This window comes from Ovis canadensis, chromosome 2, assembly GCF_042477335.2.
Source record: "Ovis canadensis isolate MfBH-ARS-UI-01 breed Bighorn chromosome 2, ARS-UI_OviCan_v2, whole genome shotgun sequence".
Classification (NCBI taxonomy): Eukaryota; Metazoa; Chordata; class Mammalia; order Artiodactyla; family Bovidae; genus Ovis; species Ovis canadensis.
Genome location: NC_091246.1, coordinates 156,507,080 through 156,533,787, shown reverse-complemented (window position 1 = coordinate 156,533,787; position 26,708 = coordinate 156,507,080). Strand labels below are relative to the sequence as shown.

Sequence of the window (26,708 nt, the reverse complement as noted above, 5' to 3'; positions counted from 1 at the left end):
TCCTTCAGAATGGACTGGTTGGATCTCCTTGCAGTCCAAGGGACTCTCAGGAGTCTTCTCCAACACCACAGTTCAAAAGCATCAATTCTTCGGCACTCAGTCTTCTTCACAGTCCAACTCTCACATCCATACCTGACCACAGGAAAAACCATAGCCTTCACTAGACAGACGTTTGTTGGCAAAGTAATGTTTCTGCTTTTGAATATGCTATCTAGGTTGGTCATAACTTTTCTTCCAAGGAGTAAGTGTCTTTTAATTCCATGGCTGCAGTCACCATCTGCAGTGATTTTGGAGCCCCCAAAAATAAAGTCTGACACTATTTCCACTGTTTCCCTATCTATTTCCCATGAAGTGATGGGACTGGATGCCATGATCTTCGTTTTCTGAATGTCCAGCTTTAAGCCAACTTTTTCACTCTCCTCTTTCACTTTCATCAAGAGGCTTTTTAGTTCCTCTTCACTTTCTGCATAAGGGTGGTGTCATCTGCATATCTGAGGTGATTGATGTTTCTCCCAGCAACCTTGATTCCAGTTTGTGCTTCTTCCAGTCCAGTGTTTCTCATGATGTACTCTGCATAGAAGTTAAATAAGCAGGGTGACAATATACAGCCTTGACGTACCCCCTTTCGTATTTGGAACCAGTCTGTTGTTCCATGTCCAGTTCTAACTGTTGCTTCCTGACCTGCATACAGATTTCTCAAGAGTCAAGTCACTGAAAGAGGAACTCCCCAGGTCAGTAGGTGCCCAACACGCTACTGGAGATCAGTGGAGAAATAACTGCAGAAAGAATGAAGGGATGGAGCCAAAGCAAAAACAATTCCCAGCTGTGGATGTGACTGGTGATAGAACAAGGTCTGATGCTGTAAAGAGCAATATTGCATAGGAACCTGGAATGTCAGGTCCATGAATCAAGGCAAATTGGAAGTGGTCAAGTGGCAAGAGTGAATATCAACATTCTAGGAATCAGCGAACTAAAATGGACTGGAATGGGTGAATTTAACTCAGATGACCATTATATCCTATCACTGTTAGTGAAATATGAAAGGCAATAAACTCTGTGGAATAGAAATCCATCAGGAAACTAATATCTAACAGTTATTATTACTTAAACTGTGTGTCAGGCATTGTGCTAAGTGCTTTACATGAAGGATTTCCTCTGTTATTTATCAAAACTTTATGAGTTGTGAAAATCTGTCAGGTTTTTTTGGCCACTGAACATTTGGTCCAAATTTGTTGTTCTTTGCATTTTTCCACCTGAATAGACTAAGTGAGAAAATATAGAGCCTTGAGCTGTACAAGTAAGTTGTTCCAGTAAATTTTGTTCTTAATCTTTAAATTAGCCAGGATGTTTTCAGTTGCTTGTAACTAAAAACTTAGAATCATACAGATAGTTATTATTATTACTGCTATTTACAGATGGGAAAATTGAAACTCTGGTAAAGTTGAGTAATGTGTCCAAGCTTACACAGTTAATCAGTAGGAAATCTAGTATTCATATCCAGGCAGTTATACTCTAGAGATGCATAGTAAATAATTAACATCTACAGTGGAGGTAATAAAGGAAAAGTAGATATAGAAGAAAATTGAATCACTGTGGTTGATAAATATTATTTGAGAAGTTATCTTGGAATATGGAAGAAAAGAACAAAAAAGATATAGATGTCCCTAGACCTGGAGGCCAAAGAGAATAAATCTAACGTAAGTATTGTGGATGTTCTTGAAAATGACATTAGAATAAGTAGAGCAGAAATAATACTTAAATATAATTTTGGAAGTTTTTCTAAGCAGACAATGTAGCTGTGAGTATACAGATTTGAAGTGGTCGGCACATTCCAGGCATTACATATGGAAAAAGGACCTGTCCAGGAGTAATTTCGACAAAGTTTTATATTATACAAAGATAAAGAGGAAAGGCGTTCTAGAAGAATCCATATAAATAGTTTACCTACAGAAAATAAGATCAGATTGACATATAACTTAGTGTGGAGCAGTGTGTTTAGAGTATTGAGGGGGGAAAAAATGCTTATAGTCCAGGAGTTTTATACCCAGCTAGAATGTCTTCAGTGTATGAAGAATGAAAAGTATGCTTTCAGACATTTAAGAAATCATGAAATGGATTCACTCTTTTGCCCTGGTACCCTTTCATAGTTGAAGATGTGCTCCCTTCAGAGAATAACCAAATATAAGACTCAAAAATGAGATATTTATGGTATGAAATAGCTAGTACATCATCTCTTACTTGATTAAGATTCCAAACCAGGAATCTAGGGTTATTATATGCTATTAGTTAGATTTTTCAGTTTTTCTCCAGTGCTTTCCTGCTTCTTATGGTCCCCAAACTATATTCTGCTTCCCATAGTTCAGATGAATATATTTCTCTCTCTGGTGACTGTCCCTGTTAGCCATTGGTACTGTTCTGATTCACTCTTGATAATAGTAGGTAAACTGCATATGTATTTTAGATACTCCACAGGAGGAAGGCCTAGTCAGTGTAGGGTATCATTTAGACATTCGGTGGCACTTTTCACTGTCACAGCACTTGAGATGTTTTGCAACCTATAAGCTTATATTGAATGCTCTGAGTCATGGTTTGTCGCCTTATTGAATTTGCAAAGCCATAAAAGAAAAAAAAAATCTTCAGTTTGAGCTGGGAACAAATTTTTATGCATGTTTTTATCTTCCTTGGATCTATGCATACTTTAACAGTATGTAAAACATCAGTGTCAATGGTATCATCTTAGGTATGTAAAGACATGTATTTACTTGGAAGAAGTCTTATAAGGAAATTCCCAAAGGTACTCTAGACTATGAGGACTAGAACTGTGTCCTTAGCACAGGACAGATAGGTTAAAGGAGTTCAGCAGTTACCTATCAGATGAGTGAATAAAATGAATGCAATCTGTGCTGAGTAATTACAAATGAGAAAGAAAAATATAGTAACTACCTAATGAAAGGGAGGTATTTGACATTAACAGACAATTAACAAAAGAAGGGATATAAATAACTAACATGAATGTGAAATAATATTTTTACCACACTAGTAATTATAGAAATACATATTAAAATAATGAAAATATATCTGCCTTTCATATTGGTAACAGAGTGGAAAACTATGAGTACAGTGATGTTAGCAATTTAATGCAGTATTGCTAAGAGTGAATTGGCAACCATGTTGGAAAGCACTTTAATGATATGTGTAGTAAAAGCTTTAAGAATGGTTATATCTTTGGTCCAATAATTCCAATTCTATGTGTCTAGTCTAAGGAAATACTAAGCATTAACACAAAAATATTAGTCATAGTGATGTTTATGATATCTAAAAATTGGCAACAGCTTGATTGTCTAATAAAGTGGAATGAATACATAATAGTACATGAGTATGAAAGGCTTTACACAGCATTTAAAAATCACATTTCTAAAGAATTTTAACTAACAGGAAAAACTCATAATACAAATGAAAATATGAAGCATCTAACCATACAGGTAAAAATTTGCTATAGAAATGCACATGAATGTATACATGTATGTATATATGTATGTATACACACACATGTGGAATCATTAATAAAACAAGAATCACTTCTGAATACTAAGTATCTTCAGGCTTTTTCCTTTGTATTTTCCAAATTTCCTTACAAAAGTCATGTAATGCTTAATAAAAATTCTGAAGCCATAAAATAATATGACTGAAGTTTTCAAAAAGATAGTAAAAGATTCAGTTCAGTTCAGTTCAGTCACTCAGTTGTGTCCTACTCTTTGTGACCCCATGGACTGCAGCACGCCAGGCTTCCCTGTCCATCACCAACTTGCGGAGCTTGCTCAAACTCATGTCCATCAAGTCAGTGATGCCATCCAACCATCTTGTCCTCTTTCGTCCCCTTCTCCTCCTGCCTGCAATTTTACCAAGCATCAGGGTGTTTCTAATGAGTCAGCTCTTCGCATCAGGTGCCAAAGTATTGGAGCTTCAGCATCAGTCCTTCCAGTGAATATTCAGGATTGATTTTCTTTAAGACTGACAGTAAAAGGTTACCATAGATTAAGTTGACGGAGACGAAAAGAAAAGAAGTAAGTGTATATAGATTGCAAGTTGTGGAAAATATGTCAGATAAATCATGGTTGAAATGGAAAATTTAGCATCACTGTGACGGCAGGCCTCAGATCCAGAAGGTGTCATAGCACAGTGACTAGGAGCAGCAGCTCCCTCCTCTGCCCCTGGCTATGCTGTGCGACTTTGAGCAGGTTACTTTAGATAGAGGCTCCTGTGTCTTCATTTGTAGTAAAATGAGGATAGTAGTTCCAATCTTTCTGAAACAGTGAGGATTCAATAAACATTCACTGGCATTCAAGGATACAGTTGCTACCCTTGAGATGGTATGAAGAAAGCTTGTGGAAGCAGCAAGTTCTAGCCCAGGGCCATTTAGGAAGCACCTGCATCCAAACTGAAGAATATTCAAAGGCATGGGTCCTGGCTGAGACTTGGCCCATGGAAGGGGTTCTATCCAGAGGGCCAGGCAGAGGTTGCATGCCTTGGGGCCCCTGTGGCATCATGCTGATGAGAAGAGTCAACATCTTTCTGCACCCATGGAGACAGGGGTTGTATCATCAAACAATTGTGTATATCCAATTATTTGTAGATACCTTTACACAGTATATTGAGAAATCTCATTATGAGATTCCTCAGCTATATCTGTACCAGTTGCCTTGGAGGGCTTTTCTACAAAGAATCATTAAGTCTGAAAAGGAAGATGTAGAGAAGTGTACCAAATACACGTATTTTTGGAGTACTCGACTCAAGGATATAACTCCAAGGATGCTTTCCACTGTATTTCAGAGCTTAGAGTAGTGTCTGATGCTAATCAACTTTCCATACTTGTTGAATATATATTTATTGAAAATGTCTGTGTGTTCATGGAAAATAGGTAGGGAACAAAACACAAACATAGTAGCAAACATCAGAGTCACTTCATGAAGTAGTCATTCCCTAGGAATAGTGAGGGTGGAAGTAAGAAGCTCCTTCCCCAAAAAACATAGTAGGAGGGAGGTTATATATCCAAAAATAGAAAATAAAAGTTTCCTCGTGACATGTGTCTGAAAATTTATACCTGATATTTTTTTCCCTTCCATTATAAAAATCAAGTCTGCCTAAAAATGATAGTCATGAGAGATTTGTTCAAAAATGAACGTTTGTTTCTAAAGTGGAATGGTGGTCCTCGCATCTTGTTCAGGACCACACTACCCTTGGGCTTCCTCTGCTTTTGCAAACATCTGCCTCTCCAACCCCACTGCCTGGTGACAGCAGACTGACTACTTCTCAAAATGATGTCACTCATTGGGGGTAGGGAGTGAGGCATCTGTTCTGACATGATTGTATTTTCCTGCTTTTAAGTGCTTCCAGCAATATTTCATTGAAAATGTAGCCTTAGTGAGTCATGTCTAAGCCTGAAGAAACACTGGTGCTTTTGCAGAGAAGTCGAGAGTTTGTCGCTGCTGGAATGGCTCATACGTCTAATCTATTCTTGCCTTCCATAACCTGGATGCAATCCAAACCCAATTGTATCCACTCTGACTGATTTATTTGAACTGGCAGAACTCACATGGGTAGACTCTAAATGTTCCCTTATGATATATTCCTACACAGAAGAAAGTAAATGTAGTAATTAGGACTGTCTTATTTTATGACTAGAACTATGCAAAAAAAAAAAAAAAAAGGAGCCTTTTCCAATACAATTCTTATATTTGGAAAATAACATCCCAGCTTCAAAATCCTTTAGCCCAGGCAGACTAGAAATACACAACGAAATAGAGTAGATTGGCCACAGAGTATTGCATAGCACAAGGTCCAGTTTATATTCTGTGGCTGTTTCAGGTAGCATTTTGACTGCCCGAAATAGGTTTTTAAACATCTTGAAACCGTGTTCCCCAATTCAGATTTTGATTCCCACAGCAGAGTAGTACTGGCAGGTTCGAAGGTCATTCCACCTTGACAGCTTAGAAAAATGTCAGATGGCCACCTGAGAGCCAGGTTGTGAGCAGGGGAAGGTTACTAAACAGGAGAACTAAGCCAAAAAAGAATAGCTGTCTCCCGCAGTCTTCAGTAGGACACTTTGGAGGGTGCTGCTGGCTACTGGGCAAGCTAGTCAGTCCTGGGAGCCTGTAGAAGAGGCACATGGAGCCCTGAGCTGAGGCAGAGGGTGGGAGGGGGGGTTGTCAGTTTGTCCTGAGGACATCACTGTACCATAGGGAATATTTTTAAATGTTGCTGCTGCTGCTGTTGCTAAGTCGCTTCAGTCGTGTCTGACTGTGCGACCGCATAGATGGCAGCCCACCAGGCTCCCCTGTCCCTGGAATTCTCCAGGCAAGAATACTGGAGTGGGTTGCCATTTCCTTCTCCATTTTAAATGTTAGCCTTGTTCTTATTTATACTAATAATCTGATAATCTTGACTCATCAATGAACTCTTATAGAGTTTCACTGTACCCTTACAGAGAATTCAGTCATTTATTAGTAGAATGGGAAGCATGCAGACATTGATGTCAGGGTTCAAATCCAAACTCCCACAAGTAGCTTTATGCTATTGGGCAAGCCCCTTAACCTTTCATAGCCTGTTTCCTCTCTGAAATTACAACAATGCCCAGTTTGTAGGTTATAGGGTGTATATTTAAAATGCCAGTAAAGTGCTTGGTACTTAATAGGTGGTCAAGCCCCTGTCTAGAAGCAGAGCTGTCAGGTATTTCATGAATATTGAAGTTTTCTCTCTTTGGGGCTTAGTAATAAAATTGGCATTCAGATCTAATTGCTCCTGAAATTGCCTTTGCAAAATGAAGCCACCCACAAGTGTGGAGTATTGTTTACCCTGTTGCTCTTTGTTTCCTGCAGAGCATTTAGTTTTCATTTTCATCTGCTGGAAATCTTTATTTCCCAATCCTTCAGTTTTGTTTGGTGAATTGAAAAAAATCCCACTTCAACCCCTTGTTTCTTGTTAAAACCTGCCTTAGGATTCTTTGTTGCCTAAAATGGATTTCAACATTCTGCAGTTCAAAATAATGTCATAGGATTATTCTGAAAGAGCTCTCTGCTGGATCCAAGAAGCCATTAATTGTTTTGAGACTATGAACCGCAGCTGGTGGAAGTGGCAGATTCTGACTCGGTGCAGGAGACTGGTGAAGCATCCGGTGTGCTTCAGGTCCTGCAGCTGCCACAGGGAGGTGGGCAGTGCCGTGGTTTGGGCCCCAAGCCCTTGAAGGTTGTTTCCAAATGATCATATTGCAAAGAATCCACCCATTTCCTTAAATTAGTTTAGAAAAAGGGATTATTTCTTGAATAATTTTTTTTAATATTTTCAGTTTTAAATATTAGGCCCCACATACTCTGCGATATATTGCATTTAGTAAGCCCTTATTTATCTGTAGGACATGTCTAGAATTCCTATCAATCTGACAGCATAGATGAGACTCTGATAGGAAATAGTAACCTCTGACTTCCTTTTCTTACTGGATGCTAAGAAACAGTGCTCCGATGTTGTGACAGTTAGTGTGTATCTGTATACCAAGCACAAATTATTGACAGCTCTTAGTTACTGTTGGGGAGAAGGCAATGGCACCCTATTCCAGTACTCTTGGCTGGAAAATCCCATGGACAGAGGAGCCTGGTGGGCTGCAGTCCATGGGATCGTGAAGAGTCGGACGCAACTGAGCGACTTCACTTTCACTTTTCACTCTCATGCTTTGGAGAAGGAAATGGCAACCTACTCCAGTGTTCTTGCCTGGAGAATCCCAGGGACAGGAGAGCCTGGTGGGCTGCCATCTCTGGGGTCGCACAGAGTCGGACATGACTGAAGCGATTTAGCAGCAGCAGCAGCAGTTACTGTTGACATTTATTGAGTACCGATGTGCATGACACTGACTCACCTAAGCACTTTGTATCGCCTCGTGTCATCCTCACACAGTCCTAAAATCAGTCGCCATTATTAGTCCCATTTTACAGCTGAAGTAGCTGAGGCTTAATGAGTTTGTAAAACCTAAATCTATCAGAATGTAGACACTGTCATCCATAGCAGAAACCCTTGTTCCTAGAATGAGGCCTGCTGCAAATAGACGCTCAACTGATGTTTGTTGGATTACTGAACTTCCTAAAGTTCACACATCTGATTAGAATTCAGGAATTGACAAAGGATTCAATTCCAGGGGACTCTCAGACACTAAAGCCTGTAGCTTAAACTTACATGTTTTTCTGCCCCTCATTTGCCTTAATCAGCCCTCTGTTAGACAGTTTCAAGAAACAGAGGACATGATCCCCGCCCTCTAGATGCATAATCCAATGAAAGATGCTTAAAACCCAGTAAAGATGTTCAGAATATACTTGCTAAGCTTCAGAATACGAGTTGAGGCAATTAGGCATTAAAACAGTCAACTCTGCCATAAATATGTGTTAATTGGGCTTCAGGTTTAGCTGCTCTGAAAAATGAGACCTCAAAATATCATGGCTTAAATAAACAAGATAGAAATATGCCTCTGTCGCAGAACATTCCAGAGAGAAGTGGTCCAGAGCTGCCAAGGCAGCTTTGCCGCATGGTTGCTGTCAGCGTCTGAGACAGCTCCCAGTTCTCATCAGCTTCTGTCAGGAGGTAAGGGTGTAGAATCAGGGGAACAGATGTGTTCCTTTCAGAGGGCATGGTCTAGAGAGGCTTGCTCCTCTCAGGCATTGAACTGGGTGAGCTGGATCATGTGGCCACAGCAAGCAGTCTCAAAAGCTGGGACTGCAAGCTTCAGCTGAATTCAGATACAATGATGATCAACAACTAACAGTTTTTCCCACAGTCCACTTGGCGAAAGTGTGGGTGCCCTGGTCTGTGGGCCTTGTTCCTCTTCTGCCCTCTTTTCTGTCTGGCTTACTCTACCTTCTTGATTAGTGCTGGGCGGGGTTGAGCTGTACTGGGTGCTCACTGTGGCTCAGCAAAGGTCAGAATCATTACACTGATTTTTATATTCTCTGTTTAACATTTATAAGTGAGATGCTGTGGAGGATAGACTAAAATTTGATTTCCTTGTGTTTAGTTTTTAGAATTTATTTTATTAGAGTGAAGTTGGCTTACAACATTGTATTAATTTCTGCTGTACAGCAAAGTGAATCAGTTACACATATATATATAATTTTCCTATTTTTTTCCATCATGGTTTATCACAGGATATTGAATATATTGATAGTTTCCATGTACTGTATATACTAGTTTATATCTGCTAATCCCAAACTCCCAATCCATCCCTCCCCCTCAACCCTCACCCTTGCCAACCACAAATCTCTTATGTCTGTGAGTCTGTTTCTGTTTTGTAAATAAGTTCTTTTTTTTACTATTGTTTTGGATTCTACATATAAGTGGTTATCATCTGATATTTGTCTTTCTCTTTCTGACTTACTTCACTTAGTATGATAATCTCTGGGTCAATCCACGTTGCTATAAATGGCATTATTTCACTCTTTTTTATGGCCGAGTGTATTCCATTGTGTATTTTTACCACATCTTTATCTATTCATCTGTCAATGGACATTTAGATTGTTTCTGTGTCTTGGCTGTTGTGAATAGTGCTGCTGTTCACAGAGGTGCTAGTATCTTTTTGAATTACAGTTTTCTCTGGATATATGCCCAGGAGTGAGATTGATGAATCACATGACTCTAGTCTTTTAAGGAACCTCCATACTGTTTTCCAGGCTTCCCCTGTGGCTCAACTGGTAAAGAATCTGCCTGCAATGCAGGAGACCTGGGTTCGATCCCTGCATTGGGAAGATCCCCTGGAAAAGGGAAAGGCTACTCACTCCAGTATTCTGGCCTGGAGAATTCTGTATTATGGAGAATTGTAGAGAATTCATGGCTTGGATAGTCCATGCGGTCACAGAGAGTTGGGCATGACTAAGTGACTTTCATTTCACTTAATACTGTTTTCCATATTGTCTGTACCATTTCTGTTCCCATCAGCAGATGTATGAGGGTTCTTTTCACACCCTCTCCAGCATTTATTTGTAGATTTTTAAAAATGATGGCCTCATGGTGATAACCTCATTGTGATTTTGATTTACATTTCTCTAATAATTAGCGATTTGAGCATCTTTTCATGTGCCTGTTGGCCATCTGTATGTATTCTTTGAAGAAATGTCTATTTAGATCTTTGCCCATTATTCAATTGGATTGTTTTGTTGTTGTTGAGTTTAATTTCCTTGTGTTCTCAATAAGTTTCTATTTTTAAATGCTCTTTTGTTTTCACTTTAAGCCTAAATATACCGATTTTTGAAGTCCTGTTAATATTGCTTAAATTTTTTTTAAAAAACTATCATCAAACTTTTCATGCTCTTGCCATTTTATAACATAGTAATGGAAATTACTAAATATGCTATGGATATCTTAATGTTTCATTTCTATTTCTTTACTTCTCTGTTCCTGCATTTGGAAAAATTATACTACCCTAGGGTCTTAACTTTAAACATATTTTCATAATGTTATTAGGTCTCTCTCCAGAGTTACATCTGTTAGTTTTTTTCCCATATAATACTGAAAGTTTTTACTCTATAGTTTATAACTAGAAATGAGTAAATTTCACAATATAATCTCAACAAAACATTACTCTTTTAGGAAAATGAAAGATGTTTTCTAATTCAAACTTTTTAATCCCTAAGAGTCGGAAAGTTATCTATCCTTTTTTCAACTTTGTATTCCCAGTACCTAGAACAATACTCAGCATATGACTGTAGTACTCCAATACTTGTTGACTAAATCATATTTAACTTTTTAAAGTAAAAAAAAAAATTCTCCGTTTTAGTCTGTAGGCTTAGTTTAAAATATTGCAAAATAATACACTTAAAGTGTTTTGACTACAGTAACTATCTCCTGTGTGTGTGTGTATGTATGTGTGTGTGTCACTCACTCAGTCATGTCCCACTATTTGTGGCCTCATGGACGAGAGCCTGCCAGGCTTCTTTGTCCATGAAATTCTCCAGGCAAGAATACTGGAGTGGGGTGCCATTTCCTTCTCCAGAGAATTTTCCCAACCCAGGGATCAAACCTGGGTCTCCTGCTTTACAGACAGAGTCTTTACCATCTGAGCCACCCGGAGTTATCCCCTAAATAACCAGTGTATTTACATACAGCACATGCTCACACACACAAGTGTATGCACTCCCATGTGCATGTACACACATGCATTTGTTTGGAAGCCAGGGCCACTGACAACTTCAACCCTTTTAAACATTCTAAAAACTGCCGTGAAAATGTCCTTATAGGGCCCTCACTCTCAACCTTATTCCATCTAGTCTGCAGCATATAATTTGATTATCTTTGTATTTCAGTAGATTATGTTTTGGGTGTGCAAATTTAGCCAAGGAGTTGAGAAGAGGGGAGATGAGGAGAGGGAATAGAGGGAAGGAAAAAGAAAGGAGGATGGACATCAGAATTAGAAGAGGGACTGTGACACCACCACGTGACATTCCTGTATCACAGAAGGATACAGAACAACTCAAAAGGCAGGTCCCAGGTATTAGCGATGCCACCATATGGTGTGGTTGTGCATGTTTCGTTAGTAAGATTATGATTAATTACTAAGAAAAGTGTATGTGTTCCATATAATCTATTTAACAAAGCAGAAGAAAGCGTAACATCTTAGGGGTGTTTGAAATCAGAAAATAAATTGCCTTTTGGAGGATTAGCTTTGGATATCCAGAAATTTTAATCCTGTGAAGCAACTCATTACTCAAAGATGACAGAGAAATTAAAAATTATTAAGTAGTATAAAGAATCCATGTAGCCAAATTTAGAAAGGAATGCATGAAAATGTTGTAACTAGGAGGAAGAGCACTGAGGGACTAGACCAGTTCTAGCCATCCTAGATATCCTTATCAGAGAGGCAAGTAGAATTTTGTTAATAGGATGATAATTAGTGTTTGCTGTGCACTTGGGCCAGGCACTGTGCAGGTGATGACAGTGTGTATACTAAATAAGTTCCCCCCAATAGCTCTGTGATTTAGGAACTGTGCAGATTATCTTAAATATTTTAAATGCAAATTGTTTTAAATGCATGGGAAATGAGGTGTAAATGGGTTAAGTTGCTGTTTGTGAGCAATAGTAATGAAGAACTTGTTTTGTTTGATGACATTGAGTATTGAATGTGGTCTAAATGGAACATGCCACCAGAAGCCAGAAGGTCCTCTGTTCTCATTCAGTCATCCATCCAACTCTGTCTACACATAACTGTTACCATATATAACTGGCTGTTGAATAAGTTTACATGCTTCATCTGTCCAGACTTTAGGAGAGCACAGAACTATGTCATGAGAGACCCCTCTTTACGTGCAGGTGCAAATGGGGAGTAGTAACCGTGGAGTGACAGTTAAGGAAGGTGGAGCTCAATGAATGAACCACCACTCTCCCACCCTCCATCCCTCCCTACACACACACACACACACACACACACACACACACACACACACTCACTCACTCACTCACTCCTCCTTTTACCCTCAAAGGCCTCTCAGTCACAGGACCAGGAGTGACATTTAAGGAAGGTGGAGCTCAATGAATGAACCACCACTCTCCCACCTCCATCCCTCCCTACACATACACACACACACACACTCACTCACTCACTCACTTACTCCTCCTTTTACCCTCAAAGGCCTCTCAGTCACAAGACCAGGATCTGATTCCATTCTCTCCACATGCCCATGTCATTGGGCACCCAGAGACCCAGAACATGTAGTCTTGAGTCCTGAGCATGGCAGAGAGCAAGCCTAAATTCCATATTTAGTTGGGAGCTACTGGGCACTGGAAAGTTGAGCTTTCATTCTGATTAGCTTGGTTATCTCATGAGGAAGTCTTTCTTTGCTTCCCTTTTGGGGGGCCCAGCTTCCTCACCAGACGCCTGGGCCTCCTCTATTTCTCTGTATACTCTCACTTTACCAGCTGTTTCCTCTTCCTGCAGCCTCAGTTTTGTCCTTTTTTGCTCCTCCTATAACCCCACCAGAAGCACTGTCTCTTGTTGTTTGTTCAAAGAAAGGGAAATGGAAAAAGAGGCTTAAACTTTTGAGATATGGGTAAGTCTGTTCTTCTAAGTTGTAAACTGCTGGAGGGCAAGTGCCCATTTTATACATCACAGAGCATTAATAAAATCTCATGAACTTAATGATTTTTATAGTAACAAAGCACTATAATGGAATTTAAGCAGATGTAGAAGTTAGGATTTTTCTAATAATACCTACATTCAATTCATAATCTTCACACGTATTTAAACTTGCTTCCAGTAGTTATTCATCATATCCATGAAAAATTATAGCTGTTCATTTATATATATAAATATATATAATCATATATGCTGCTGCTAAGTCACTTCAGTCGTGTCCGACTCTGTGTGACCCCATAGACAAATATATGTAATATATATAAATATATGTAATATATATAAATATATGTAATATATATAAATATATGTAATATATATAAATATATGTAATATATATAAATATATGTAATATATATAAATATATGTAATATATATAAATATATGTGTGTGTGTGTAATATATCTGCATATTTACCACCTAGTGACATGCTTGTTTCTAACCTGGTACCATAGTTTTTCCTATTTGTAAACTTGTGATAAATTTTCATAAGTGCATTGTATAATATGATCTAATTAGTTTAATGTTTATAAAAATTCTTTGAACGTAAGTTCTGTACACTTGGCAATCAGTTGTGCCAAAAATTATGATTGCTTTCTCATGTAATTCCCAGGACCCAGTTTCTCCTACATATAGTTTCTCTCATGATCAATCAAAAAAGGTTTATATGCAATGCCTTTGAAAACACTTCAGAATTAGAAGCATATTTATGGTTGAGGGAGATACTGGATTATATTATACTTGCTGGGTTTAATCTTGAAAATAAATGAATTGTAAGCTCAGGTTAATTTGGTATCTCATTTATATATTCAGTCATTTATACCTTGACATTTGGATTCTACCCATCAAACTCTGCATTAGGCTGTCAGATTATTTTTTAAATGTATCCTGAATTTGTAACACTATTCTGGGATTTATTTGAATTGAATTTTTTATAGGTAGAGAATTTTATGTGATATACTTAAAATAACATTAAATATAATGAATAAGTAAAAGATTTCAAATGCCTTGCTTTTTAGATTCCTTTAACCAAAGAATTTAGTAAAGTTCTTTTCCCAATATACTTTTTCATATAGTTTGGAGTTTTTGTTGCTGTTGTTCAGACGTAATTTTTCTTCAGATTTTTGCTTCACTTTCCTTGAAAGATTGTGAAAACCGTCTCTATTACTGCAGTATTGTTGCACTCTAAACCTAGATAGCATATTGAAAAGCAGAGACATTACTTTGCCAGTAAAGGTCCGTCTAGTCAAGGCTATGGTTTTTCCAGTGGTCATGTATCGCTGTGAGAGTTGTTCTGTGAAGAAAGCTGAGCGCCGAAGAATTGATGCTTTTTAACTGTGGTGCTGGAGAAGACTCTTGAATCTTGGACTGCAAGGAGATCCAACCAGTCCATTCTAAAGGAAATCTAAAGGAGATCAGTCCTGGGTGTTCATTGGAAGGACTGATGCTGAAGCTGAAAATCCAATACTTTGGCCACCTCATGCGAAGAGTTGACTCACTGGAAAAGACCCTGCTGCTGGGAGGGATTGGGGGCAGGAGGAGAAGGGGACGACAGAGGATGAGATGTCTGGATGGCATCACTGACTCGATGGACATGAGTTTGAGTAAACTCTGGGAGCTGGTGATGGACAGGGAGGCCTGGCGTGCTGTGATTCATGGGGTTGCAGAGTTGGACACGACTGAGTGACTGAACTGAACTGAACTGAAACCTGCAAACAGAAAATGCTTAGGTAAAGGTGGTTAGGTGCTATAAACAAAAAGCATTGTATATTTAAAACCTGATGCTTTTTTGGAATGTTGCTTTTCTAAGTAGTCACAAGATACTTGGGAGTTCAGTTGACCTCAGTAAACAAGAAACAAAAGTGATATTTTTGTTGAGATAGTAAAAGCATAGGGCATGAGCCAAAAATTGTAAGCAGTAATTAGCCCAGTTAGGTGTCAAATTCAACCTAATTTCACTTTTGAGAAAAAGACTCCCTCTCAAGCAGCTCAGCTTGGTGAAAAGAAGATTAAAACAACCTCCACAAAGAAACAACAAGGGGAAGCATTGAGGCCTAGATTATGAATAAAAAGCAGTGGGGTATGATCTATGGACTGAGAGAAAAGTAAGCTGGGCCTGTATACGTGAATGGCTGAAGTACCAAAATTCAGGTGGTAAAAGGTAAGAGATGAGTTGTAATCACACAGCACAAGCCTAGAGTAAGTCAGACTTTTTTTTTTTTTTTTAATGTTCATTCTGTCGCTGAACACTGGATGATTTTAGAAAAGACTTGACTTCACAGCATTTCAGCTTCCCTACTGATTAGGTGGCCAGGGATAGTATGGCAGCTGTTTGGAGAGTGGCATTTGGAGTCTGACCAGTCTGGTTTGAACTTTGAACTCAGTTTTAATGTAAGTGTAAAATCAGACTGGTAACTTATCTATGGCAAGTATGTTTCAAGAATTTTATCAAGTTTCAAGAATTAATTTTGCATTGTGAAATGCAAATTTGTATTCTTCTACACATTTTTAAGAGGAAAGGTAGACTAATAGAGGAAAGAAGAAGCTGTAGTAATCTCAGTGTTTGATAGTATACATAACATTACATTCATACCAAAACCAGCAGAGATATTACATGATAAAAAAACTATAAACTATTATTCCTCATGAATATAAATATAAAAGTCTTTTATAAAATATTACAGAGACCATCTCAACAATATGTAAAAATTTAGATCATCATGACCAAGTATGGTTTATCCCAAGAAGGCAGGGTTGGCTTAGCATTTGAAAATTTTGCAGTGTAATTCACCAGATTAATAGAAAAAAAAGAGAGAAAACCCACATCATTATCTCAGTGGAAAAAGAAAAAGCATTTGATAAAATTTCAGTGCCCATTCATGATGAAGTCTCTCATCAGGCCCAGATAAAGGGCATTTATGAAAAACTTAAAGCTAGTGTTATATTTCATGATTAAAGACTAAATATATTCCAAGATTTTAACCAGTACAGTAAGGCAAGAATAAGCACAAAAATTGGAAAGGAAAATTAGAGCAAGAAGAAGCACAAAAATGAAAAGGAAAATTAAAATTATGTTTTTACAGAGAAGACATGATTTTACATATAGAAAAGTTTAGAGCAGGAGTCAGCAAAGTACAGCCAAATTTGGGCTATCTCCTACTTTCATATGACCTGTGACTGTGACTTAAGATTTTTTTTACATTTTTTTGCCTATTTGACTGTAAGATAGATAAAACCATGTTAGAAAACATTTTGGCAATTCTAAAATTAATCATACACTTACCTCATGATCCAACACTCTTGAGTACAACCCAGGAATGAATGAAATAAAAACGTCCGCACAAAAACTTATGCATGTTTATAGCACCATTTGTGGATGTTTATAGTACCCCCAAATTAGAAACAGCTTAATTGTCTGTCTGTATGTAGGTGAATAAACAAATTCTATTTTATTCATACTACTAAATAAGAAAAAAGAAACCACTGATACACACAACAATATGGATAAATCTAAAAAACATGCTAATTTAAGAAATCAAACACAGAAGAGTTCATACTACATTATTCCATTTATGTAAAATTTTAGAACAGGCAAAATTCACCTACAACAGCAGAAAGCAAACCCGTGGTTGCTAAGGAGTAGGGGGAAGGGCGTATGAGAAGGAGTTAAGGTAATTTTTGGAGAGCAAGATACCCTAAATCTGATTGGAATTATAGTTCATTGTTGTGTATGTTCAGTGAAACACATCAAACTCTGCATCTTTGAAATGGATTTTATTATATGAAAGTTATACCTCAAAGGTGACTTTAAAAAATATTATGTTTTAAAAAACCCAAATGTGACTTGTCTTAAACTGGATCATGAGCTTCAGCAGAGCACATGCTCTTTGGTAACAGTTTTGTGTTTTTTTTTTTTTTAATTTCCTTCATTTAGCTTGGTACTCGGTGCAAATATTTTTGAGCAAATACCTTGAGTAAAATATAGAAACAAGGTGACCTAATAGGCTGGGAGTAGAAGAATGAAGTTCCCTGGAGTTCGGCCAGCGAGGCTCAAAGGCCAGAATTCAGATCTGTGCTGAGGCTGGGTGAAGCTGCTGTATGTAAAATTTTTGTTTTAGATTTGTTCATCCTAACATTTATTTTTCTGCTGGAGAAGAATGTGTGCAGTGTAATCTGCCATGACTGGAATTACAGATAAAGCCTTTGGGATGGCAGACAGGGATTCAGACGATTAACTGTCTGTGGAGTACTTTATAGGTAACGGTTTTATTGAAATAACATAAGGAGCCTGTGTTGGTAGTTCTAATAAAATCAAGCCTGACTCATCTATTTGAGAACCAGGATTATGGGAATAACATCTTATACTTCTGGAGTATTTTAAGATTGAAACAGTTATATTCATGTTTGCTTATGAAGAAACAGAATTGGATGGATAAGTAAAACTTTAACCCTGTGGAAAAAAATTTAATATTTGTATCTGGCTTCTCTATGTTAACACTGAAGAAATTGCTTTAGGTTATACAACTCCGTAATGTTATGCTTCCAGTATTACCAGAGGGTATTTTTACAGAGGAATATCATGTTTTATTTCATGCCTGAAAAGTAAACTTGAGTCAGTGTGTTCTGCTTCAGTCCCTTAAAATTTTATTGCAGTATATTTCAGAGTTTGGGAGAAAGTTCTTACTGGCCTTGAGGCTTCATCCCTATAAGGGATGAATGGTTGGGTTGGATCTGTACCCCTCCCCTAACCCCACCCCTGATTTTGACTTCTTCCCCCATTCTTTCCTTATTCAGCACTCTGGGAATAGCTAGGCCTACAAGTAGTTAGGTGCAGTCTGCCCTCTGAAGTTCATCCATGTTTCATCCCTGCTCCCTTCTTTTTATATAAAAAAATATATATATGTTAATTGGAAGATAATTACTCCAATTTATGTTAATTGGAGGATAATACTTTATAGTATCGTGATGGTTTTTTCATACATCAGTATGAATCAGCCATATGTATACATGTGTCCCCTCCATCCTGAACTCCACTCCCCATCCCTGTTTCTCTTAACCCTATTAACTCATTGGCTCATCTTTGCCTTATCAGGAAGCATTTGATCTTGTGGGCTTGTTTGGATCAAGACATGCTATTAATTCAGGGGATGCATCATTGTATTACTTACATTGTATTCTTATAACTAGACATAGATGTGTCTTGAAGAGAGAAGAAAATTGACCTCCACCTCTGAAATTTTTGCAATTAGTTGGTACTTAATCGATACACACCAGCTGTGGTATTTTGGCAGATGGGACTGCTTCCTCTGGTTAGAGGGTTTTATGGGGTTGGGTCAGCCTTCCTCTCAAGTATTAATAGTTGAGGGAAAAAGATCAGGAATTCTTGGGGGGTAGTGAGTAGATTGCCTTTCTCAGAATCATCCATTATTTTTCATGGGCCCATTACACTTGTGCAAAATTAATCCTGAAATAGAATTAGGAGAGAAAAAACCCCACCTTTGGCAACCACCATAGATGGTTGGGTGGCATCACCGACTCGATGGACATGAGTTTGAGCAAGCTCTGGGAGTTGGTGAAGGACAAGAAGTCTGGCATGCTGCAGTCCCTGGAGTTGTAAAGAGTCAGGCACGACTGAGTGACTGAACTGAACTGATAGTAATAATTGTTTGGAGCATGAACCGCCAGTGGCTGCTAAAACTAATGTATAAGGATGATGAGAAACATGATATTTATATAATCTATTTACATAGTCTCAAAGTATCTCCCTATAGGATATTATTAGTTACAAAAGGAAAACAAGTGATTTTACAGTGGAAAAACATGATACATACCACCTAAATAAAGTGCTCTAAGTTAAAATTAATAGTAATGGGTCAAATCAATGTTATGTGCCTTTTCCCACTTTCTCCTCCCCCCTCTTTTTAATGTGCATAGATGAATTTGAGTAAGCTAAATTTTAGGTATAATTTCCTTCCCTGTAGTGGTCCCTCCTGTGCATAAAATATCCTAACCAGTATCTCTGGACCATGATTTTCAAGATGGAGCAAAAGCTTTGGTTGCCTTTCAGACTATGCTCTATACCGTAATATATCAGCACTTTGTGACTGGTGTATTTCTGCACCTTGACAACATATAGATAGATACCTTTGATCTTACTTAGCAAGGTCATTTGTCTAGCCATTTGCCTCTGTACAAATATCTGTTTTGAAGTTTTGAACAGTATGATTTTTTTGGCTCTTAGATGGGGTTCTTAGAACACAGACCCTCCAAAGATATTCATAGAGACCTACATAGGATATGTTAGGGCTAATTGGCCTCTACCTGTGTCTTGCTATATGACCTAAATGTCTCATGAGGTATAGTGGTTCCCACTTGATCCGTTTCCTTGATAAACTCAGTATCAGAGCTTTCAGTGGTCTGGTCTCATTCTGTCATTCTGCAGTCACCATTTGTACGCTCACTGTTCTGCAAGAGTGAAGACTCCCTCCCATGGGTTGTCAGTACTTTCATTGAAGATACAGTAGCTTACTTTGATAAATATTATTTTCTTTCAGTGATTACTTTAAAAACTCTATGGACTGATAGGAAATAAAAATATCTATGTTGTGTAAAATATTTATAGTTATGCCTAATACATATGGTTGTGGTTTTAAAAAGGGTTCTAAAATGATTTAACCTGATGTAAATAGCATTCTCCCTCAGAATGTGGCTAATGGTAATGGTGTTATCCCAGCATCTTAGACGAGAAAACACCAGAAGGGTCAGGCACACACTCTTCCGACACTCTCTGTGGCTCCGCACCAAAGTTACATTTATAGATCTCTCAGGGAAAAAAAATTTTATTCTGTTGACATTGAAAAGTTAAATTGTACAGTCTCTTAAAGTGGAAAGTGTTGCCTGAAACATAGATATCTATTTGTACTGTACATCAAGGTGGATTAGTGAGTGGACCTTATAACGTTCTTGCCAGAATAATAAGAAAGGCACTTGGTGAAAATATAACCAAATAAAAAGAAACTATGATGATGTGTGTTAATTTTCTGAAGGCAAGTTTATTAAGGCATAGTTTATATACAATAAAATACACCTTTTAGTGAATAGTCCTGTGAGTTTTGACACATGAATACAGTCAAGGTTTCAACACAGTTCCATCATCCTGGAAAATGTTCTCTAACAGGGTTTTCAAAAGGTGGCTGTGAGTCTCTGGACAGACAGCATGGGACACAGCAAGCACTTTGCCCTCAAGGCCGAGACTCCTTGGTGGGTGATCTCCAGAGCTGCACTGTGTGCAAAGGTGGCCCCTTAGTACCTCTTTAGTAGAAGACTTTTGCAGTGGAGTCTTCCTGCGTCTCAGTTTCAAAGGATAATCCCTGACATTCTGCATTCTAGTGAAAAACAGTGTTCACAGCCATTCTCGTTGCTAAAATTTTATAGCTGTGGATTTTTAAGTTTATGAAGGAGTGATCAGCATGTTTTACATATTCAACATTTATTGCTACTTTGTTAGTTTAGGCTTGCAAAATTAGTACTTTAAGAGAAAACTTAAAAAAACTTATGGAAAATGAATGGGATGCCCTACAGGGAATTCACAGTCTAGGCAGCCAGGTCTTTTGAATATGTGAATAACAGAGAAAACAGATTAGGTTGCTTTGCTGCTTATTTATGCCTTTTTAAAATAAAAAATACAACTATATATGCAAAGTGACTTGCGTGAACCCTTTTTTAAATATTGTTTTTAATTGGAAGATAATTGCTTTATAATACTGTGTTGGTTTCTGCCATGCATCAGCATGAATCAGCCATAGGTATACATATGTTCCCTCCCTCTTGAACTCTTTTTTTTAATAACATTTTTATTGATCCTTACTTTTTTTTTAGAATAACATTTTGCAAATACGATTACTTAGGTCTCATTATTCTTTTCACTATTAAGTATTAATGACCATTCTGTAATGTAACTCTGGTTTCCCTGCTAGGCTTAAATGGAAAAGAACAATTTCCTTTCTTAGTGTTAAAATTCCCACCAGGCCTGTGGTCTTTGGGTTAACTTTACCAAAGCAATTAAAGCTATTAGCAAGGACACAGTTTTTATTTGGCCACTACAGCTCCAGGTAACTCCCGGCTGTTTGCCTCTGGTTAGAGGAAATGCGTTAATTGTTCTGCAGTACTCCTGCTTCTCTGCTTCCCTAGACTGTAGCAGAAACGCAAGTGGGCGAGCTGGTTTCTTGGCTGTAAAGCCACTTCCAGGATAATTGATCAAATTGGCAAGGACTTAGCTTGCCTGCTGCTCTCTCAAAACCATCTCAGCCAGGATTCTTCCATCTGGTATTTGATCACCCTTGGCCCTTCTTTATCCCAAAGAGTACAAGTATAAACTGGATATAACTTTAGTTTTAAAAGAGAGATGTCAGCCACTTATTTACCCTAACTCCTAAGGGAAAAAAGTATTTTCCTAAAGAGTAGTTTCCTAAAATATAGGCATATCTCTTCCTAAAATCTTTTGACTTTCCATGGAAATTTTTTTTAGTCTTTGCAACTATTTATATTTGCTAATTTACGAGTGCTTACGCTACTTAGCTGTACTATCAACCTCATTTTAAAGTTATGTTTGCAAAGTTAATTACACTCATCTGTAAGTGGAAAAATCAGAATAAGCATTTCATATTAGCATAATAGCTTTAGAAAAGTAATTTTGTGGCCTTTTATTACAATATTAAGTAACTAATGGTCACTTTGAAAGAGCCAAATTCAGTTTCAGTGCTTTTTTTTCCTTAATAGATGTAACAGACTTGTAGTAAATTAATATGCTGTTCTTTTATATCGTGATTGTAGTGGGCAGAATAATGCTCTTCTCGCCAAAGATATGAGGTCCTAATAACTGGAATTTGTAAATGTTACTTTAGTTGAAAGAGATCTTTATGGATGTAGTGAAATTCAGGGCCTCGAGTGTGGGAGATTACCTGGACCAGCTCTGAGCGCCTTCACGAGTGTCCACAGAAGAAAGAGGCAGTTGGAGATTTGACGCATGTTCAGAAGAGAGAGCAGGGAAAAGGTGGAGACAGAAACAGCAGTGATGTGGCCACGAGCCTACAAATGCTAGCAACCATTGGAGCTGTAAGAGGCCACATCCTTCCCTTCAACCTGCAGGAGGGATATATCCCAGCTTACAGCCTTGATTTTAGTCAAGTGAAACTAACCTCAAACTTCTAACTCTGTAAGTATGAGGGTATGCCCTTCTATTACAGCAGGCAGAGGACACTAATACAAGTTTTGATACCAGGAGGTAAGGTGCTGATGTAACAAATACATAAAATGTGGAAGTGGCTTTGGAACTGGGTAACAGGTAAAGGCTGGAAGAATTTTGAGGCAGTGATAAAAAAGAAGCCTAGATTGCCTTAAGCTAAATGTTGGTAGAAATACAGATGTTAAAGGTGCTACTGGTGAGAGCTCAGAGGATGAAGCATACATAACTGGAAACTAGAAGAAAATTGATCCTGTTACATAGCAGGAGAACACTTGGCTGAATTGTCTCCTTCAGTTGTGTGGAGCACATGTAAGCAGTGGACTTGGTATTTAGCTGATAGATTTCTAAGCCAAGTGTTGAAGGTATAGCCTGGTTTCCTCCTGTTGCTTAGAGTAAAATGCAAGAGGAAAGACAGAACTTGAGGGAAGAACTCTCAAGTGAAAACAAACCACAGCTTGGCAATTGGGAAAATGTACAGCCCATCCAGATCACCAAAGGTAGTAAGTTTAGAAGATTCACTGTTGGGGAAGTGTGCTCTGGAGGGAGTACCAAAGGGGTAACTGGACAGTTTGCAGTACTTTGAGTGCTTACAAAGTAATTAAGGTTCGAGTATGTTCAGTCAGCCCTTTCTCCTTTGGGGTCTGTTGGTGTATTTGTAATCGTGAGCCATCTGTCCTCCTGGCCAGCAAGCTTCTGGGACACCACCTTTCCCTTATAGCAAGTAGATATTAGGGCCTGTAAACTGATTTAAATAGTAGAGCACAATGTAATTAGAAAGGCAGATCTGCTACAGAAACATTGTACCATGCGTTACAAAGCCAAATGTAAATAATTTGGATTAGAGCCACACCACTGGGTGTTTCTAGTAGCGTAAATAACAGAATTGGTAGTGTAAAAATAACTCTTCATGAACATTCCTCTGTCCTTTGTTTTGAATATCTGTGAAATGTTTTACTCTATCTCCAGTACCTTTTATAGGCAAATGTGGGAAGAGGTGGTTAAATGTATTTGGACATGAAAATGGATGGTAATAATTTGGATTTGCTTTGAGTTGACTTTCTGATGGCTGTGGTGGATATTGCTCATGCCATCTGTGTTCTCACCTGGCTTTACTTTTGGCTATGACGTAATCTGTAAGACAGCTGCCATTTTGTGATAATCCACAGACATAAAGTACTTTTTTTTTTTCTCAGTAACCTTTTTTTGGTTATTAATATGCTATCCCAACTGAGCAATAGACCAAGTCTAAGTATAAACTGCTTCCCAGGTGGCGCTAGTGATAAAGAACCCACCTGCTAGTGCAGGAGCCATAAGAGAACACAGGTTCCATCCCTGGGTCAGGAAAATCCCCTGGAGGAGGGCATGGCAACACACTCCAGGACTCTTGCCTGGAGAATCCCACGGACAGAGGAGCCTGGCATGCTGTAGTCCACAGGGCTGCAAAGAATCAAACATGATTGCGGTGACCTAGCATGCTCTCAAGTGTAATATACTATGAGCCTGAGGTAGTTTTAACCTCAGGGTTTTTTTTCCCCTATAGTTATTGTGGTTATTGTTTATTTAACTCAAGGTACAGTACTTTAATATTCCTGATCAAATTCTAAGGGCAGTCCATTTATATTCTGTCACAATCACAATGGAGAATTAAGCAAATATTTATGAACCAGAATAAGGATTCAATATTTACCTGTGATAAAAGGTAGTAATGCCCAATTTATCACATTACTACACTGTAACATTGGCAAGTTCTGAAATAGTTTGTTTTCTAAATAAAAGGGAAATGGGCTACATGCAATTAAACACATCTCAATGTGAACGTAGTGTGAAAAATATCTTCACATAGGGTGGTTTATTTTTTAAAGTTCTTCAGTACACTAATGGCATACAATTTAGTTTAACAGCTCGGTGTGCTATAATCAAGAGTGTGAATAGGCAATCAAATACTTGTGTGAAATTCTGCTCTCCAGAGCATTCATGGTAGGCCTGTTGCTATGGTGCAGTCTCACCTGGGACTTGTTTAGCTTCTTTCTCAATCAGATATATTGACAATAATGAGCTTAAAAACAGAAGTCCATGTAGAAAATTCAGAGTGGAGAAATCCAGACAGATAAATGAAGCAATATGGCACTTATTTTCCTCCTTGGACCTTCGAGTTCTTATTTGTGATCCCAAGAGTTTTAAGATCCACTAAAGGCATTGTTCTCTCTCTGTAAAGTGAGCTGGCCATCACAGAAGGCCCTGTTTGTCAGATGGGAAACAGTGGAGAAGATCATTTCTAAAAGCTGCAAACTAGATTCTCATCATCCACAGCTGCTTCCCTGGAACTTGAGACCATCACGGTGCTACTTAACAGTGCCATCTTATTTAGATAATGCCCAAGAAGGACTGATGAGTCACAGTTACTAAGTTGAAGGAGATGGCCACATCAGAGTAAAGTAATAAGCCAGGCAGAGAAACCTTTGATGGATTCCTTAGGCTTGTATTGTTTTTAAGAGGTATTACCTCCCTTACTTCCGCAGAAGGCAGTGGCACCCCGCTCCAGTACTCTTGCCTGGAAAATCCCATGGATGGAGGAGCTTGGAAGGCTGCAGTCCATGGGGTTGCTGAGGGTTGGACAGGACTGGGTGACTTCACTTTCACTTTTCACTTTCATGCATTGGAGAAGGAAATGGCAACCCACTCCAGTGTTCTTGCCTGGAGAATCCCAGGGACGGGGGAGCCTGGTGGGCTGCCGTCTGTGGGGTCGCACAGAGTCGGACATGACTGAAGTGACTTAGCAGCAGCATCTCCCTCACATCACCTAGAAATCAATTTCATTGCTCCACTCTGTAGGTCACTGTGTGAAGCTGAAAGACAATGATAGAACCAACTCTGGAGTCATACCACTTAGCTCCCTCTGCCTGCTCTGCCATCCACCAGGTATGTGACCATAGACATCTCAAAAATGAGAGTAACAATACGTTAAATCATGAAGCGCTGTAAAAACCAGAGATGCCTAGCGTGTAGAAGTCATTCATTTGTTGTTGGTTGTACCCTCCAGGTATGACGTGCATAGAAAGCATTAGTACAGTGTCTGGCACATGCTGCTGCTTAGTCACTTCAGTCATGTCCAGCTCGGTGTGACCCTGTGAACTGTAGCCCACCAGGCTCCTAGTCTATAGGAGTACTCTATAGGCAAGAGTACTGGAGTGGGTTGCCGTGCCCTCCTCCAGGGGATCTTTTTGACTCAGGGAACAAACCCAGGCCTCCTGCATTGCAGGCAGATTCTTTACCACTGAGCCACCAGGGAAACCCATCTGGCTCATACTAAGCACCTAATAAATAATAGCTAGTAATACTAGTATCCTAATCCGTTAAGTGAATCTTTGCTAGATGCTTATTAAAAACAAATGAGGATGTATAAGAGGATGGTTAAAGTTTAATGTATTCAACCATAGAAAGTTGTATTCATATGAATGAAATGCGGTGGAGAGTCAGAAACCTTCCAAGCCATTCATTCTGAGGCAGCCAGGTTAGAGTCATTGGCCCAGCAGCCTTTACAGTGAACATGTCACTGTTAAATCCAGCTAAGTATGTGCTCTTCTAAAACTCTTTGCTGATTAAACCAGCTTACTGTGTGCTATGAGAAAATGCTGTTCTTTGCCAAATTATGTCTTCTTACCTGCCATTTGATAGTCTTAACTTTCATTACACAGTACTGTTAAAATGCTTTAAGTACAAATACGTTAGTGTATCTTAAAAGGTAAGTGTCACAGGTGTGTATTTAAAGCGATCATTTAGGTTTAGTTTCGAGGAGAGTGGGCGAGAGCCATCGCCTGCCACTTGGTGGTCTTTTCACGCCCTTTGATTCATTCTGCTGATGGACTCAGAAGGTCTCCTGTGGCAAACTGTGTTATCCTTCCTTCCTGAGGGACCAGTGTTCTCATTCTTCATCACACACACAAGCAGGCAGGCATGGTCCCAGGTACTGAGGCGGGTGTACCTCTGAAGCGGGCGTAAACCAGTGGACTAGCCTCTGCTTACCTGAGCCTCGGCCCTGGACGCTGAGTGGGATGCTCTGCTTCCTATCTGCTCTGTGCATTCGGCTCAGAGGTAACATCCTTTCCATAGCAACTTATTGCTTTTAGAAGAGAAGAGTTACAGAATTCAGCTCCATCTTTTTCACGTCTGTTGACTGGAGGTATGAGTTGTTGGTGTGAAAATACTTACCAGAATATCTTCAAAAAACAAGAGGAAAAAGCTATTTCTCAGTATTTTCACAGAATAGACACAAGGAATTTAAAAACTCTTTTGGCTATGCCATGTGAC

The 26,708-nt window shown here is 38.6% G+C and overlaps 1 protein-coding gene across 44 annotated transcripts in view; it reads left to right on the top strand.

Moving 5' to 3' along the window:
* PKP4 (plakophilin 4) overlaps positions 1-26,708 on the top strand; it is a 259,980-nt gene that overhangs the window by 84,447 nt on the left and 148,825 nt on the right. For 5 of the 44 annotated variants that reach the window (XM_069577447.1, XM_069577440.1, XM_069577460.1 and 2 more), the window contains exon 3: positions 25,233-25,319. The exons of the other annotated variants lie outside the window; for them this stretch is intronic. In XM_069577447.1, the coding sequence (XP_069433548.1) occupies positions 25,257-25,319 (63 nt within the window). In that variant the 5' untranslated portion in view covers positions 25,233-25,256. The remainder of the gene's footprint in view (positions 1-25,232; positions 25,320-26,708) is intronic. 44 annotated transcript variants of the gene reach the window in all.